The sequence below is a fragment of the Schistocerca serialis genome, chromosome 2 (assembly GCF_023864345.2).
Source record: "Schistocerca serialis cubense isolate TAMUIC-IGC-003099 chromosome 2, iqSchSeri2.2, whole genome shotgun sequence".
Classification (NCBI taxonomy): domain Eukaryota; kingdom Metazoa; phylum Arthropoda; class Insecta; order Orthoptera; family Acrididae; genus Schistocerca; species Schistocerca serialis.
Window position 1 is genome coordinate 907,650,220 of NC_064639.1, and position 18,155 is coordinate 907,668,374.

Genomic DNA, 18,155 nt, shown 5'->3' on the forward strand with positions numbered 1-18,155 from the left:
CTGTGCATCTGTCATCTGCATTATTTACGGTAGTCAGTGTCCAAATTACAAACCCCATTTTTCAGCCAGTATAGCAACGCAGTACATTGACACTGAGGACAATAAACAAAATAAATAAAGCATGTGAACTGCTACAAGTGGTTTCTTCTTCTGGCAGAAGAGCTGAAGGGGAAGGAAGAGGCATGAAGGAAAAGGACTGCAGAGCTTTAGGGAAAGGGATACAGTTCACTTACAAATCTGTGAAGGTTCTACTTCAGCCCCAAGTACAACATAATTTTAGATGCAGGAACATATATCCTGTAGCTTTGATCACTGCTGTGAAAATTAATTTTCTAACTTTTTTGTAGCGATGGTTAAACTGTCATGTAGCTGATACGAAAGATATATAATTAAGGTGAGGCTGGCCAACAATCCCTTCAGAGCAGATGCTCATTACATTCGAACTCTTGCAGTAATCAGTGTAATGTCATGAGTAATGAGAATAATGGGCAGGGGTACTACATCAGTAATGTGTGGATAAGTTGAGAATTTCTAGAGCAGTCCATTGCAGTTGCGATGACCACTGTGTTTGGATGGCTTAGTGGTTAGAGGATCTGCCTAGTGAGCAGGAGACCTGGGTTTGAATCCGAGTCCGGCAAAAATTTTCAACTTTTCCCATTGATGCAAATCAATGCCCACTAGCAGCTAAATGTCTTGATATGAAAGAGAATGTATAAAGTTGATATACTTTACTACAAGAGATGATGGGGTAAACTGGACTGAGATGGTGAAATCAGTGACACAACCATTTGAAGTGTGAAAGGTAATGGGCCTTGCAACAATGAAGTTTACCAAATAATGGACTATCGAATTTGTCAAAAAATTACAAATTAACTTTTCACATTTTCGCCAGAAATACAGGTTGACACAGAATAATGTGAGTGTTTGAAATGAGTAGTGGCAGCCACGGGCAGGTTGCAGCACTCCAGGTTTGTGTCACTTAGTGAGTAAACAGTTTGCCATTTCAGTAATCATGGATCAGTGGAACAGACAACAGTGTGCATTAGCCATAAAAATGTTTTATAAAAACATTGATAGTTTAGTAGCATCGCAGAGGGAGTTTTGATGTTTTTATAATTCAGGACATCATGATGCCATTCTGTCAAAACACGTGATAAAATATTGGATTAATAACTTTGCAGAGACTGGATCTGCCCTCAAGAAGAAACCAGCAGGATGACCAAGAAGTGTGCGTTCTCCAGTGAACATTGATGTATGCGAGTCTGTCTTATGGAGTCAACGGCGTTCAACTCATAAGCAAGCAGCAGGGATTGGAATTGTCCCGGGAGAGTGTCCGCAAAGTTTGGGATGTAATTCACGGTGTCCCAGCTGAGATGTTGCAGCATTCAATGAGGAATCTCAACAGCAGATTTCACGAATGTATTCGTACAGCAGGACGCCATCTAAAGGACATAATTTTTAAAAATGATAAATGCTATCAATGTTTCGTAAATGGCAAAGTTGTAAGGTTTCAATAACTATGAATGCAATTTCTTTCCATCATCACTTCTAGTTTTATTGGATTGTGGAAATGTGCCCATTTTTCTGTGTCACCCTGTAGGTGATTAAATTCAAATAATTGTGTAGATGTTCTGAAATTTTGTTAATGCAATGTGATAATGATAGATTTAAAGAATTTAAAAATCCTATGGTAGATAAGAATGAAATATTTCACTAACTGTGCAATTTTGCATTAGTTAAATATTATTGGATCACACACACACACACACACACAAACACAAACACAAACAAACACTGAAAAACAGTATTTGCAAGTAGAAATAATTTATTTCAGAAAAACATTTTATCATTTATTCCAAATGAAACATTGGTTGTTCCATTATGTTGATGTCAGAATTTTGCTCACATTTCATGCATGCAAAATTCTTAGGGGGTTGTTGCAAAGGAAATGGTTGCTGTTACATTTTCATTTACTAGTAAAGAACGTAATAAAAGTAAGAAAAGGCCTGTAACTTTTCATTTACAAGCATACATGTCACAAAACTGAATCCTTGAATCATGCCTTCTATCAACTGTGCCAACTAAGAGAATGTCAAGTAATTATTCCCCCTCCCCCCCCCCCCCCTCAAGGTGTAGACAAACATTTGCATCAACCAGTTTACTCTTCAAGCTAGGTTTTCTGAACAGTATTGTAATTATGTTAACATTGTGTTAATTATGCAGTACCTTAGTAGGTACAGGCAGAATTAAATTATTACATCTCTTTCAAATTAAAGTGTGAATTATGTTCTAGTAAATTTCTGGCTTCATTCTAGAATCCTGCAATTTCTAAATCAACAGTAATCTTCATTGTGATGATCGTAGTGAAGATAGTCTTATCCAGCCCTGCGCGTAGTCCATGATGAAATGTTTGTCACTGGAAAGAGCCTCTCCAGCAGCTGCATGCGGTCTTTCTGGTAGAAGCCTTGCCTCATAGCCAACTGTGAGCCTATCTCTAAGTACCGTGGGGTGCGGGGCTTAAGGGCCTGCCAGTCGACATTAAGCAGATCTGTCTTCTCTGATGTAGGATTCCTGCAACAATAAAAAGAACAGATTAATGACCTACAGTGCATTCTGTGCTTTGTTTGTTTACAATAAAAGTGGAATTCACTCTTCCCAGCTCATATTTATCAAAACTTTCCTGATTGTGATCAGTCCTGCAGGACTGGAAAAAGAGCACAGGTCACTCTTGTTTACAAAAAAGATAAAAGAACAGATACAGAAAATTATACAAACATCACCGTTGCCCATCTGTCAGCATATGCCAAACTCAAACATTATGATAGTCCTAGAGGCAAACCAACTTTTCCCAAAAACCCAACATGAATTTTCAGGAAGAACCACTTGTGTGAAACACAGCTTGCCGATATCTCATTAACAGTAGATGTGAGTGAACACTTAGATACCATATCCCTACCATATTCCTAGATTTTGATACTGTTCTACAGCATTGACGATAAACAAAGACATGATCATACGTATCTTCACATATAGTGACTGGCATAATGAATATTTGACTAATAGCAACCTATACATTATACTGGGAAGTAATAGTTCAACAGAAAGTGTAATAAAGCGTCAAATGCACTTAATATCCATGAAAAATTTGTCACATATGATCAGTTGCACAGTAAAATTTTTCCCCGTTGATGATGTTGTGGTAGCCATACCACAGAATCATAAGGAGGGCAGCACACCATGTTTTGCCCGAGAGCACCAATTTAGTGTTAAGCCTTGGAAATGGTGCAGTCCCCAAAGCAAAAACCAGTGCAAGGCAGACCTCTGTGCCTTGTGAATGTTTACAGTGACCCTGATTTTGTCAGCAGTGACCCACGTAGGTCAAGTACAACACACGCTCTTCACTGATCCATCTGCAAGTTTAAACACGTGTTAATCATTCGCTCCATCCCGTCATGTCCACAAATTAAATGGTGGCCCATGAGACTAGAGGTAATTTGCAAGTTTGGCCAGACACACATCCTTTCTCCTTCTGCAGCTGCGAGACCACACTATGCGCTCGATCACTGAGGAGTGTGCGCCCTCCAGGATCAGTGGTCAGGCTATTAACTGCAGTCACGTGACTGCACATTGTGAACATTTCAGACAATATTTCTGCAAGTTTTCTAGTATACCAACTGTTGTCAATAAATATGTTATTATGTAATCATGTCTCTGATCAATTACTGTCGCCTGAGCCTGCAGCCTGAACTTAATGCATGGGTGTGGCAGTAAAAGCTGGCTCACAGCACGATGGACTTGAAAGCAGTAAAAACGACCAGTTACCTACTTCACTGGTCAGCCTGACATTATTTGTGGACAAAACAAATGGTGAAGGACATGATCAGTGGAAGTGATATGGAACTGCAAGTGGACTCCTCGACAAATGTTTATGTGGTTTCTCCTAAATGTGTACGTATGTGTTTGAATACTGAACATTAATTTTTTTGTGTGTGCATGTTTTCTTCATGTGTGTCAAGTTACCATAAGTATGTGTTTTACCCTGTGTGTGAATACTTAGCTATTGCATTATGATGACTATGGATGAACTCCAATAGACAATAGAAGAATTACAGCATGCATTAGGTTCCTGGAGAGCAAGCTACAGACATGGCCCACACGCATGGCATCAGCTCACCGGAAGCCAACTCATGAAAATTTGCACAAGCAAAACAGCACCACACCAATGCCACTCGCTATTGCTGGGACAACAGCTAGCACAGGATGCATGTCGATTAGTCTACCCCCCTTTTGGCCCGGCGAACCATTCATGTGGTTTAGCCAAGTGGAAACGGTTTTTCTAAGTAACAAGATTACTTGCAGGCTCACCAAATTTAGACAAATCATGAGCCAGCTCAATCAAAACTATGTGGCCAAAATGCAGGTCATAATCACTGCGCCACCGATGCAGTCCTCGTATAAACAGATGAAGGAGGAATTTATCCAATGGATTTCGTCATCCAAAGAGCAACAGATGCACCAATTGATGCATCATGAGGTATGCATCCTGTGACACCTGCACAGCCTCGCACAGCCAGACATTGTGCTGAATTCACTGTTGCACATTATCTGGTCACGCAGCCTCCCTACACAGGTGCAAGTGGTAATAGCCATGCAGACAGATATGCATCTGGATGCCACTGCAAACTTGGCCAATTGAGTACACGAAGTACTGGCAACAGTGCTTAGTACCATGGCTGCGGCAGCCTACAACACGATACACTGCAGCAACAGCCATTTTAACAGTTCCCTCTTGATAGTGGAACCACCTCCGAGCAGTTACTGTTGGTACCCTGCCCATTTTGGTAACAAAGTGACCAAATGTTATTCACCATGCTCACACTCAAATGCCATCTGCGATCAGTCCTGGACACACCCATCTGCAGTGCAGTATCAAAGCATCTGTTTGTAGTGGAGGCCGTTCAAATGGCTCTGAGCACTATGGGACTTAACATCTGAGGTCATCAGTCCCCAGTGGAGGCCACAGGTACCTGGTTGACACTGATTCAGATTTATCCATTTTCCCTTGGCCAATGCTAAGAGACTGTAGGAAGGCTAAAATTCTGATTCTCATGGCAGCAAACAATTCTGCCACAAAACATACAGTGTTCATCACTGGAATGTGGACCTTGGACTGCACTGCACATTTGTGTGGAGATTCACTATGACTGGTGTCAGCAAGCTGATCCTGGGTGTTCCTAGCCACTACAAGATGCTTACTGACATCACAAATGCACAACGAAGCAAAGACTGAGTTTGAGGCCATGCTTCAAGTGTCAAGCAGTCCGTGGTCTTCTGCTGTAAATTTCTTACCAAAAAAGGAAAATTCTTGGCTCTCATGTGACTACTGTGCACTGAATTCAGATTCCTGTTGCACTGGAAGACGTACAAAAAATGGTGACCATCATCCCATTTGAGCTTTTCAAGAACATTTATACAATGATCAGCCTTTGGAGTGCTGCCCAGACTTAGCAGCATTTCCTGTGGGAGGAGGGGGGGGGGATTTGCAAGGCCTCCCATGATGTTTTGCATACCTTGATGACATCCTCATGTTCTCACATTTGCCTCAGCTCCACCACAGCCACCTAATGACCATCTTTCAGCACTTTAGTGAGGCTGGCATTGTTATAAACCTGTTGAAATGCGTATTCAGGATAATGGAGATTGAAATGGGCATCTAATCACCCCTAGCAGATTCAAGCCTCTACTGTAGAAGATACAGGCAATCCTGAATATGCCACATCCACAGACGCACAAAAGTATCCGCCAGTACCTCAGTGTGATCAACTTTTACTGGCACCATTTGCATAACTGCTGAGGTGCTGGAATGCCTGAGTGCAGAACTATGTTTGTGGCCCCATTGCTAAAGGAAGGGTTCTCATTACCTGGACAGACGCAATGGAACAAAGCTTTGCCGAGTCCAAATGGAGCCTCACTGGACGATGCTGCTTGCCGCCCCCCCCCCCCCCCCTCCCCCCCCAAAAAAAACACAATGCACAGTTAGTTGCAGTTAAAGATGCCAGCCAGACTGCTGTGGGTGCAGCACTCCCCAACAGTGCACCGGCTGCAGTTGGCAGCCACTTTGTTTCTTTTCATGCAAGTTATCAGCATCACAGTGCTCATGGAGTGTGTACGTTCATCAGAAGACACCCGCCCTTTCATTACTTTCATCAGCCACAAGCTGTTGTTATCATCTGTTCACCACACTAACTATAATAGCTAGAGTACATGCTGCAGTTCACCAAGGACATTTGCCACATTTCTGGGGTGGAAAATGTCGTTGCTGACTGCTTGTCTGTGATTGTGCTGTTATCTCCTCTCCTGTGATCTTGCAGGATATCACCCAAAAACAGGAGAGTGGTGAACAATTGGACAGTGGTTTTCAACTGGATATATTTAATGCTGTGTTACATGCACATACACTGAGTGATAATGCGAGATGACAGCTTTATAGGCACATTTAACTTGGACAGCACCGGCTAGCCAGTGGTTCCAACTAACCTGCAATGACGTAAACATTTTCCTGAAACACCAACATTCAAGGACAAACTGAAAGAATAGCTAATACAAAAGTCATTCTATTCAGTTAATGCATTTTTTGTGCATAGGAACAAATTTTTATTATACAACTGAGTTAGCATTTCAATGTAAACTATTTGTTGCTGTAGTGTTATATTGTTGCTCAAATACTTTGATACTGTTAATCTGAATGTGAACACATAATATTAATTATCATGTATGTTATATGTTTTTATTTCTGCTAGTGTTCCATGTTGTTACTATGAATCTTGTCATGAATTAACCACACTGTGCTCTGCTGTATTGTTAATGTTGCAAAAATACTGACTAGTTCCATATCCTTGCAATCCATTGCTATCAGGATCAACAGAACTCACAATAAAATAAATAAGTAATAAATAAATAGAGATGAGCAGAGAAACAATATAGCTTCAAATGTCATTTAATTTTTAAAGAGAATGAAAGAATATTCAGCAAAACTCCAGCACTACGACATGCTTCTTGGGTGACCAAAAGCATAAAATGATCTCATTCTCCAACTTAACATAGTATTCTAATTACAAATAAGAGGGATCACAATTTCCTAACTTAAATACAGAGATGTGCAAAAGCATACTGGACAGATTTCACCATATTCTTGAATAATGAAGCCACTGAAGGTATTGAATACAGTCAGTCATCTGGTAATCTCATGGCTCCTTCCTTATCTCAGAGAAATACATTTCATTTCAGGAACTGTCATCTGCTATGCTGATAACAAGTCAGTCAACAACAGAATCCATGGAACCACTCAGGCAACACATTTTCTCCTCTTCTTTTATGATGTGCCATTCTATACTCTGTCAGCAATCAGCAGTGACATGTGAAAAAGCTGCCTGGTTTAGTACCAGTATGTCTGACAGCTTAACAGTGTTGTTATTTCTTGTGACAAATCCCATAACTTGGCTCCAGAATCAGTTCTGTTTGGTTCATATTGTAATGGTACAGTGGCAAATATAAAAATGAAGCATTTGTAAGGTGTGCTCGATGCTAGGAAAATGATTGTTTTTCATGTTTCTATGACACTTATCACTGTGGTTTGTGTGAGACTACATCTGTCGTATAAAACAATGGACATAGTTCAAATACAGTGTGTGTTGTTTTACATTTTTGTCTTAAAAATTAAATTGTTATGTTTTCTTAATTTAAGCAACCTTTAATTATAATCTTTCATAAAATATTGACAGTTAAGAATTTATATTTGAAACGAAAACAAGAATTTTGTGCGCACTATGTAATTAGAAACAAGAAGATGTGCATTATTCATAAAAAAATGATGATGAATTTTACGATTTCAAGATATAGGTATTTCAAATTGAATGAAAAGAAAAAGGATGACAAAGGTGAGCCTTGCAGCTGTGATCCATGAACTGCACCAGATTACCAATCTACTACACTACCAATTCCACTATATGTCCAGTGTGTATTTCTATCTCAACTGTATCAAAGACAGTTCCTTGGAAAATTGCAAAGCCAATTTTTTCTGTAAATTTATGAAAAACATTGAGAACTACCTATTTCTCAGCACTTTTGAACAATGTCCCACACATGTATTTCACTACAGAGCAGGGAGCAGGTTCATCTGTTTTCATACTGCATATTAACAGTGTGTCAGAGCACAACAGTACAGAAACTGTAATTGTAAATGAGTTTTGCAATATAAACGACATAGCTAAAGCATGATTAAGAAAAACATTCATGGAAGTTAATACATTAGAATATCTTAAAGTTTCATTTAATGTAACTTAGTAATAAGATATCTAATGCATAAGTAGGATCTACTTTCAAGAGCGTAACACCACCAGTGTACGTGTGCTATGGCTTCTGACAGATCATCATGTTTGTGTTTGTTTACATCAGATTTATTCTTATGATGAACAGAGTATAATGCCCATTCCCACTTCCTCCTGCAAAATTTTGTGCAAAGTTTTGACAGGCGCACATTGCCCATTCCTCCCATGGAAATTCCAGTGTAATGCAGTCAACTGCATCCAAGGCAAAAGGTTTCTACTGAAAACAGTGTGCGCTGTTTATGCACATTGCCAGACTGTGTGGTGTGAGGATACTTCAAACAGCAAGCTACCCCTCAGCATCTAAAGACATGGTCAACTAGCTCCAGCAGGCATTGCCTGAATGCAGGCACTTCTGCTTGTACTCCTCAGCCTGTGATTAACACTAAAGTTCGAGATCGACGTTTCATCAGCAGACCTAATCTATTGTCAATATATTGCCATCCCTGGTAAATTCATGGAGGAGGCACTACCACAGGATGCCTTGGTCTCACAACTGGCAGAACATCTGTGCAGTCACACAGACAGTCTGTGACAGCATGCACTGATGTGCCATGGCCAGTGGCGAAGCATGAGGGGAGACTTTGAGACTTAGCCTCCCCTGTTTTCATGTTCAAAAAAAATGCAATAGTAAGTCGCAACAAAAATATAAAAAACTTTTTGCTAAGAGCCCTAAATGCGAGAAGACATCGGTTTTGTAGTCCGCGCCGCACCCTGAGTATTGGTGTATTTGCCTGCTTGAGACTCGACTGCTCTTGGTCTCTGCCTCCCTACCCTTACCTGGCTGTGTTAGTGGCATTCTCGGCTCCCCTCCACTTTCCCTCTTCCACGAAGGCTGGGGCCTTGCACTTGCTAGCAGGTATCGAGACTAGTCTCTGCCACTTCTATGCTGGCTTTTAATATGGAAGTGAACAGTCGCGCGGTTTTTGTTCTTAGCCATTCTTGTGGGATTTTAGTGCATGTTTTCATTGTGTCACCACCATGAGTGAGCCAGCAACTGAACATCTTGTAGAATTTTTATTAAAGACACCTTTTTCTACATTAATGCACCGTACGAAAAAAAGTGCGAATTGAAGGACAAATGACCTACTCCTATACTCAGTGTAGTTTTAAGTGAAGCCACACGAAAACGCACTTTTCAGACAGCCTGGTATGAAAAGTTACTTGGCTGACAGCGAATGCAGGTAATAACAGATTACATTGTTATATCTGTCTTCTGTTTGGTGGTGAAAACGAATGGTGCAATAAGGACATTTATACAATAAGGAACTTTGACAGGAAAGCACCAAAGCATCAGATATCAAAACGTCACCGGCAGAACAACGAATCATTTCAGTTATTGGACAAAAGTAGAATTGAGCATGCCCATTCTGAAGCCGCTCGTCTGACAGCAACAAAATACAACAAACAAGTTGCATCCAACAGGACAGAATTGGCTTGTCTTACTCAGGCAATTGTATTTCTTTGTAAACAAGAACTAGCCTTTCGCGGCCATCGAGAGGACAAATCCTCTAGCTTCAAAGGTAACTATCTGGAATTGTTAGATTTACTAGCTCAAGGAGAGCAGTTAATCCGAGACCATCTGTCATCATCTTCAACCTTTAAAGGAACTTCTCCAGATATACAGAATGATTTAATAGAAATGATAACGCTGGCAGTTAATGAGAAAATAAAATCTGAAATTCAGAACTGCGATTTCATTTCAATTCAGGCTGATGAAACATTAGACGTGTCATGCAAGAGTCAAATGAGTGTAGTACTCAGATACTGTATTGCAGACAAAATTGAGGAAAGATTCGTTGAATCTTATGATGTTTCTGGAGATAAAACTGCTGCAGGTTTGTCAAACATTATTCATGCAGTATTGAAGGAATGGAATGTGGAAACAAAAGTGGTTAGTCAAACATATGATGGTGCTTCAGTAATGGCGGGCAGAGAAAGAGGACTACAACAATTGGTGAAGCAGTTCTCTCCCTATGCGGTGTTTACGCATTGTTACGCACACCAACTGAATTTGTTACTCTTACATGCTTCCAAAATCATACGAGAAGTATGCATGTTTGTAAGTGATCTTACTGCATTCCATTCGTTTTTCAGCAAATCATAAAAATGAACAGTATTGCTAACTGAGAAAGGATTTAAACTGCCACATGCAAGCAACACTCGGTGAAACTTTCGTTCCAGGGCAGTTTCAAAAATATCTAGTGATTTCTCAGAGCTATATAGTGTTTTTAATTATATAATTGATGATTCAGACTCTCAGTGGGACCAGAATCTTTGAGCTGTGCTGTGGGAATGAAACGACGGACGGATGATCCTATGTTTGTCTACTTGCTTCATTTCTACCGAGGGTACTTTGTTTATGTTGATCATTTCTTTAATGTTCTTCAATCAAAATCTGTCAGTATAACTGCTTGCCACGATGAAATAAGAACTGTTTGAGAAACTTACGACAGTTAAGAACGGAAACATTCGTTCATGAATGCATTAAATGCAGCTTGTGTTTGAATGGCAACTTATCATTTTGTAACAGTCAAAAGACATCTCTCAGGGCACTAACTTACGAGATACTGGATTTGCAAATTGTTCAGATGGAAAGAAGATTTCAAGGCTTTCCCCAAATTAATTTTGTTGAACTTTTGAACGAAAAGTGTTTCTCGAACTATCAAAAAGAATGCCAAAGTTGAAACTGCATCAGTTATTAGAACAATACCCTTTTCTTTTTTTTTTTTAACAAGAACAACTTGAAAATGAACTGTGTAACATGTATGCTGATGAGAAAAAACACTTATCTCCAAGAATCCTCTTAAAGTACATTGTCAACAATGATTTAGACTCTGTTTATGAAGAAACAACAAAGTTCCTGCTTTTGGTTTTGACCCTACCTGCAACTACAGCAAGCAGTGAATGAAGTATGAGTACTCTTAAAGGAGTGAAGAATTATTTAAGGAATTCCATGTCCAACACCCAGCTGTCGTGTTTGAGCACATTATCAATAGAAAAGACACTACTTGGAGAGCTATCCAGTGATCAGATCTTTGTAGACCGAGTTGTAGACTTCTTCATGGAAAGAAAAGACAGGCGCAATGCACTTGTGTACAAGAAAATATAAGTGCTTCTTCTCTTGCTGCTGGAGTTCTACAAATGTGTCATCGTTTCTTGAACAAATTAGTTATTATTATTTCTTTCCTTTCTCACACTTTATGTCTGGTTAAAAATGGAAAGTGACACAGACCTTGATCAAGCGTGACTTCCTTTTAACTGTACGGTATATGTTACATAGCATTTAGGAACTTTTGGGTAATTTAACATGTATCAATAATTACAGATTTCCAAGTTGTGTATATACGTTTGGGTGTAGCTGTATTGCGTTGATGTACTGGTGGATATTGTGTGGTATGACTCCTGTCGTTGATAGTATAAATGCTATGATGTCAAATTTATCCTGATGCCACATGTCCTTGACTTCCTCAGCCAGTTGGATGTATTTTTCAATTTTTTCTCCTGTTTTCTTCTGTATATTTGTTGTTTTGGGTATGGATATTTCGATTAGTTGTGTTAATCTCTTCTTTTTATTGGTGAGTATTATGTCAGGTTTGTTATGTGGTGATGTTTTATCTGTTATAATGATTCTGTTCCAGTATAATTTGTATTCATCATTCTCCAGTACATTTTGTGGTGCATACTTGTATGTGGGAATGTGTTGTTTTATTAGTTTATGTCATATGGCAATTTTGTTGATGTATTATTTTTGCTACATTGTCATGTCTTCTGGTGTATTCTGTATTTGCTAGTATTGTACATCCGCTTGTGATGTGATCTACTGTTTCTATTTGTTATTTGCAAAGTCTGCATTTATCTGTTGTGGTACTGGGATCTTTAATAATATGCTTGCTGTAATATCTGGTGTTTATTGTTTGATCCTGTATTACAATCATAAATCCTTCCATCTCACTGTATATATTGCCTTTTCTTAGCCATGTGTTGGATGCGTCTTGATCGATGTGTAGTTGTGTTAGATGATACCGGTGCTTGCCATGTAGTGTTTTCTTTTTCCAATTTACTTTCTTCATATCTGTTGATGTTATGTGATCTAAAGGGTTGTAGAAGTGGTTATGAAATTGCAGTGGTGTAGCCGATGTATGAGGGCTATCCACAAAGTACATTACGTTTTGGAATTAAAAATAAATAAATTATTGGAAATTTTTTTTATTATATACAGATGAAAGCCACACTTAAATACTACTTTTCTACATAGTTGCCATTTAAAGTAAGGCACTTATCGTAGCGATGGACGAGCTTGGAAATTCCTTCATCGTAAAATTCGGCCGCCTGTGCCTCCAACCACGTGGTTACCTCTTCTTGAAGCTGTGCATCGTCATCAAAACGCTGCATAGCCAACCACTTCTTCATTGCTGGGAATAAGTGGAAGTCGCTCGGTGCCAGGTCGGGACTGTACGGCGGATGAGGAAACAACTCCCACTTAAAAGATTCGAGAACTTCACAAGTGGCATTTGCCATGTGGGCCCGGGCATTTGTATTGCTCTTCTGAGGTTGTGCAGATTTTGGCAATACCTTTGAGAGTTTATTGTAGTGCCTCTTTCCGGGAAATCCACAAAAATCACACCTTTTCTGTCCCAAAAGACAGTCGCCACGTGGTTGAAGGCGCAGGCGGCCGAATTTTACGACGAAGGAATTTCCAAGCTCGTCCATCACTATGATAAGTGCCTTAATTTAAATGGCAACTATGTAGAAAAGTAGTATTTAAGTGTGGCTTTCATCTGTATATAATAAAAAAAAATTCCAATACTTTATTTATTTTTAATTCCAAAACGTAATGTACTTTGTGGATAGCCCTCGTATTTATACGAATGATTGCTTTGTGTATTTTGCTAGTTTCTGCTCATTCTATAAAGAATTTTCTTAAATTGCCTACCTGTCCATAATGTAGGTTTTTTTATGTCGATAAATCCCCTTCCTCCTTCCTTTCTGCTTAATGTGAATCTTTCTGTTGCTGAATGTATGTGATGTATTCTATATTTGTGGCATTGTGATCGTGTAAGTGTATTGAGTGCTTCTAGGTCTGTGTTACTCCATTTCACTACTCCAAATGAGTCGGTCAATACTGGTATAGCATAAGTATTTATAGATTTTCTCTTGTTTCTTGCTGTCAATTCTGTTTTCAGTATTTTTGTTAATCTTTGTCTATATTTTTCTTTTAGTTCTTCTTTAATATTTGTATTATCTATTCCTATTTTTGTACATATTCTAGATATTTATAGGCATCTGTTTTTTCCATCACTTCTATGCAGTCGCTGTGGTTATCCAATATGTAATCTTCTTGATTAGTGTGTTTTCCCTTGATATGCTATTTTTCTTACATATGTCTGTTCCATACGCCATATTTATATCATTGCTGAATACTTCTGTTATCTTTAGTAATTGGTTGAGTTGTTGATTTGTTGCTGCCAGTAGTTTTAGATCATCCATGTATAGCAAATGTGTGATTTTGTGTTGGTATGTTCCAGTAATATTATATCCATAATTTGTATTATTTAGCATGTTGGATAGTGGGTTCAGAGCAAGGCAGAACCAGAAAGGTCTTAATGAGTCTCCTTGGTATATTCCACGCTTAGTCTGTCTTGGCTGTGATATGATATTATTTGAATTTGTTTGGATATTAAGTGTGGTTTTCCAATGTTTCATTACTATGTTTAGGAACTGTATCAATTTAGGATCTACTTTGTATATTTCCAATATTTGTAGTAACCATGAGTGGGGTACGCTATCAAAAGCTTTTTGGTAATCAATGTATGCAGAGTGTAGCGACCTTTGTTTAGTTTTAGCTTGATATGTCACCTCTGCGTCTATTATCAGTTGCTCTTTACTTCCTCATGCTCCTTTGCAACAGCCTTTTTGTTCTTCATTTATAATTTTGTTCTGTGTTGTATGTGTCATTAATTGAAGTTAATATTTTGTATATTGTTGGTAGGCATGTTATGGGGCAATATTTTGCTGGGTTTGCTGTGTCTGCTCGATCTTTAGGTTTCAGGTAAGTTATTCCTTGTGTAAGTGTATCAGGGACTGTGAATGGGTCTGCAATGTAACTGTTAAATATTTATATCTAAAAACAAAGATGATGTGACTTACCAAACGAAAGCGCTGGCAGGTCGATAGACACACAAACAAACACAAACAAATACAAACATACACACAAAATTCAAGCTTTCGCAACCAACGGTTGCTTCATCAGGAAAGAGGGAAGGAGAGGGAAAGACGAAAGGATGTGGGTTTTAAGGGAGTGGGTAAGGAGTCATTCCAATCCCGGGAGCGAAAAGACTTACCTTGGGGGGGGGGCAAAAAAGGACAGGTATACACACGCACACACACCCATATCCAACAGAACATACACAGACACAAGCAGACATTTGTAAAGGCAAAGAGTTTCAGCAGAGATGTCAGTCGAGGCAGAAGTTCAGAGGCAAAGATGTTGTTCAAAGACAGGTGAGGTATGAGCAAGGGCAACTTGAAATTAGCGGAGGTTGAGGCCTGGCAGATAATGAGAAGAGAGGATATACTGATGGGCAAGTTCCCATCTCCGGAGTTCTGACAGGTTGGTGTTAGTGGGAAGTATCCAGATAACCCAGATGGTGTAACACTGTGCCAAGATGTGCTGGCCGTGCACCAAGGCATGTTTAGCCACAGGGTGATCCTCATTACCAACAAACACTGTCTGCCTGTGTCCATTCATGCAAATGGACAGTTTGTTGCTGGTCATTCCCACATAGAAAGCTTCACAGTGCAGTCAGGTCAGTTGGTAAATCACATGGGTGCTTTCACACGTGGCTCTGCCTTTGATCGTGTACACCTTCCGGCTTACAGGACTGGAGTAGGTGGTGGTGGGAGGGTGCATGGGACAGGTTTTACACCGGGGGTGGTTACAAGGGTAGGAGCCAGAGGGTAGGGAAGGTGGTTTGGGGATTTCATAGGGATGAACTAAGAAGTTACGAAGGTTAGGTGGACGGCGGAAAGACACTCTTGGTGGAGTGGGGAGGATTTCATGAAGGATGGATCTCATTTCAGTGCAGGATTTGAGGAAGTCGTATCCCTGCTGGAGAGCCACATTCAGAGTCTGATCCAGTCCCGGAAAGTATCCTGTCACAAGTGGGGCACTTTTGTGGTTCTTCTGTGGGAGGTTCTTGGTTTGAGGGGATGAGGAAGTGGCTCTGGTTATTTGCTTCTGTACCAGGTCAGGAGGTAGTTGCGGGATGCGAAAGCTGTTTTCAGATTGTTGGTGTAATGGTTCAGGGATTCCGGACTGGAGCAGATTCGTTTGCCACGAAGACCTAGGCTGTAGGGAAGGGATGTGGAATGGGTGGCAGCTGTCAGTGGCAGCTGTCATAATGGAGGTACTGTTGCTTGTTGGTGGGTTTGATGTGGACAGACGTGTGAAGCTGGCCATTGGACAGATGGAGGTCAACGTCAAGGAAAGTGGCATGGGATTTGGAGTAGGAGCAGGTGAATCTCATGGAACCAAAGGAGTTGAGGTTGGAGAGGAAATTCTGGAGTTCTTCTTCACTGTGAGTCCAGATCATGAAGATGTCATCAATAAATCTGTACCAAACTTTGGGTTGGCAGGCCTGGGTAACCAAGAAGGCTTCCTCTAAGCAACCCATGAATAGGTTGGTGTACGAGGGGCCCATCCTGGTACCCATGGCTGTTCCCTTTAATTGTTGGTATGTCTGGCCTTCAAAAGTGAAGAAGTTGTGGGTCAGGATGAAGCTGGCTAAGGTAATGAGGAAAGAGGTTTTAGGTAGGGTGGCAGGTGATCGGCGTGAAAGGAAGTGCTCCATTGTAGCGAGGCCCTGGACTTGCGGAATATTTGTGTATAAGGAAGTGGCATCAATGGTTACAAGGATGGTTTCCGGGGGTAACAGATTGGGTAAGGTTTCCAGGTGTTCGAGAAAGTGGTTGGTGTCTTTGATGAAGGATGGGAGACTGCATGTAATGGGTTGAAGGTGTTGATCTACATAGGCAGAGATATGTTCTGTGGGGGCTTGGTAACCAGCTACAATGGGACGGCTGGGACAATTGGGTTTGTGAATTTTAGGAAGAAGGTAGAAGGTAGGGGTGTGGGGTGTCAGTGGGGTCAGGAGGTTGATGGAGTCAGGTGAAAGGTTTTGTAGGGGGCCTAAGGTTCTGAGGATTCCTTGAAGCTCCGCCTGGACATCAGAAATGGGATTGTGGCTAAACATGCCTTGGTGCACGGCCAGCACATCTTGGCACAGTGTTACACCGTCCGGGTTATCTGGATACTTCCCACTAACACCAACCTGTCAGAACTCCAGAGATGAGAACTTGCCCTTCAGTATATCCTCTCTTCTCATTATCCGCCAGGCTTCAACCTCCGCTAATTTCAAGTTGCCGCCGCTCATACCTCACCTGTCTTTGAACAACATCTTTGCCTCTGAACTTCTGCCTCAACTGACATCTCTGCCGAAACTCTTTGCCTTTACAAATGTCTGCTTGTGTCTGTGTATGTGCGGTTTGATATGGGTGTGTGTGCGAGTGTATACCCGTCCTTTTTTCCCTCTAAGGTAAGTCTTTCCGCTCCCGGGATTGGAATGACTCCTTACCCTCTCCCTTAAAACCCACATCCTTTCGTCTTTCCCTCTCCTTCCCTCTTTCCTGATGAAGCAACCGTTGGTTGCGAAAGCTTGAATTTTGTGTGTATGTTTGTGTTTCTTTGTGTGTCTATCGACCTGCCAGTGCTTTCGTTTGGTAAGTCACATCATCATTGTTTTTAGATATATTTTTCCCACGTGGAATGTTTCCCTGTATTATATCCATATTGTTAAATAATTTAGTTAGATGTGAATGTGTTGAGGTGAACTTCTTTAGCCAGAAATTTGCTATTTTATCTTTTCCAGGGGCTTTCCAATTGTGCATAGAATTAATTGCTCGGGTGACTTCATGTTGCAAAATTATCACTTCAGGCATTTGCGGTATCATCTCATATGTGTCTGTTTCTGCTTGTATTCACCATGCATGTCTGTTATGTTGAGCCGGGTTTGACCATATGTTGCTCCAGAAGTGTTCCATGTCTGTTATGTTTGGTGGATTGTCTATTTTAATGTGTGTGTTATCTATTGTCTGGTAAAATTTCTTTTGGTTTGTGTTGAATGTTTGGTATTATTATTAGTGGTAGTGGTAGTAGTAGTAGCAGTAGTAGTAGTAGTGGTGGTAATAGTAGTTGTTGTTGTTTTTGTTGTTTTATTTGATGCATTTTGCTTCACTTGTTTAAATTAATGTTTATTGTACTATTTTGTCTCCCTATAATAAATGTAGAGTCTCCCCAACCTTTAAAACCACACTACGCCACTGGCCATGGCACTGGCTGTGTATATGTTCATGCTAATTTTTGAGTGCAGCATGCATGTTGTGCATAGACATCGTACATCCAACACCTAGGGCACCCTACTTGGGACCGCACATTTCCAGCCACACATCATCACCTACCACTCCCAGACAGTGGTGCCTGTCACTGCTGTCATTAGTGGGCTCCACGTGGACACACCCACTGCACACCCAGCCAGCCACATGTGACATCACTCATTGCCGCCCTATCACTGCTGACCGGCGCAATGACAATGCACTCATGCTGACATCAGCACGAAACATGGGAGGCCCAAACTTATACTGGCCACAGATGGATCACTTTTGCTTTTTGCAGCTACAGAGCTCCACTCTCCGAGGGGGAATCCATGTGGC

General features: G+C 40.5%; 1 protein-coding gene across 1 annotated transcript in view; it reads right to left on the bottom strand.

Moving 5' to 3' along the window:
• Window positions 1-1,807: 1,807 nt before the first annotated feature.
• Window positions 1,808-18,155, bottom strand: part of LOC126458261 (esterase E4-like) — a 108,682-nt gene continuing 92,334 nt past the window's right edge. Inside the window, exon 10 of the mRNA XM_050095186.1 lies at window positions 1,808-2,571. Coding sequence (XP_049951143.1) covers window positions 2,376-2,571 — 196 coding nt within the window. The 3' untranslated portion in view covers window positions 1,808-2,375. The remainder of the gene's footprint in view (window positions 2,572-18,155) is intronic.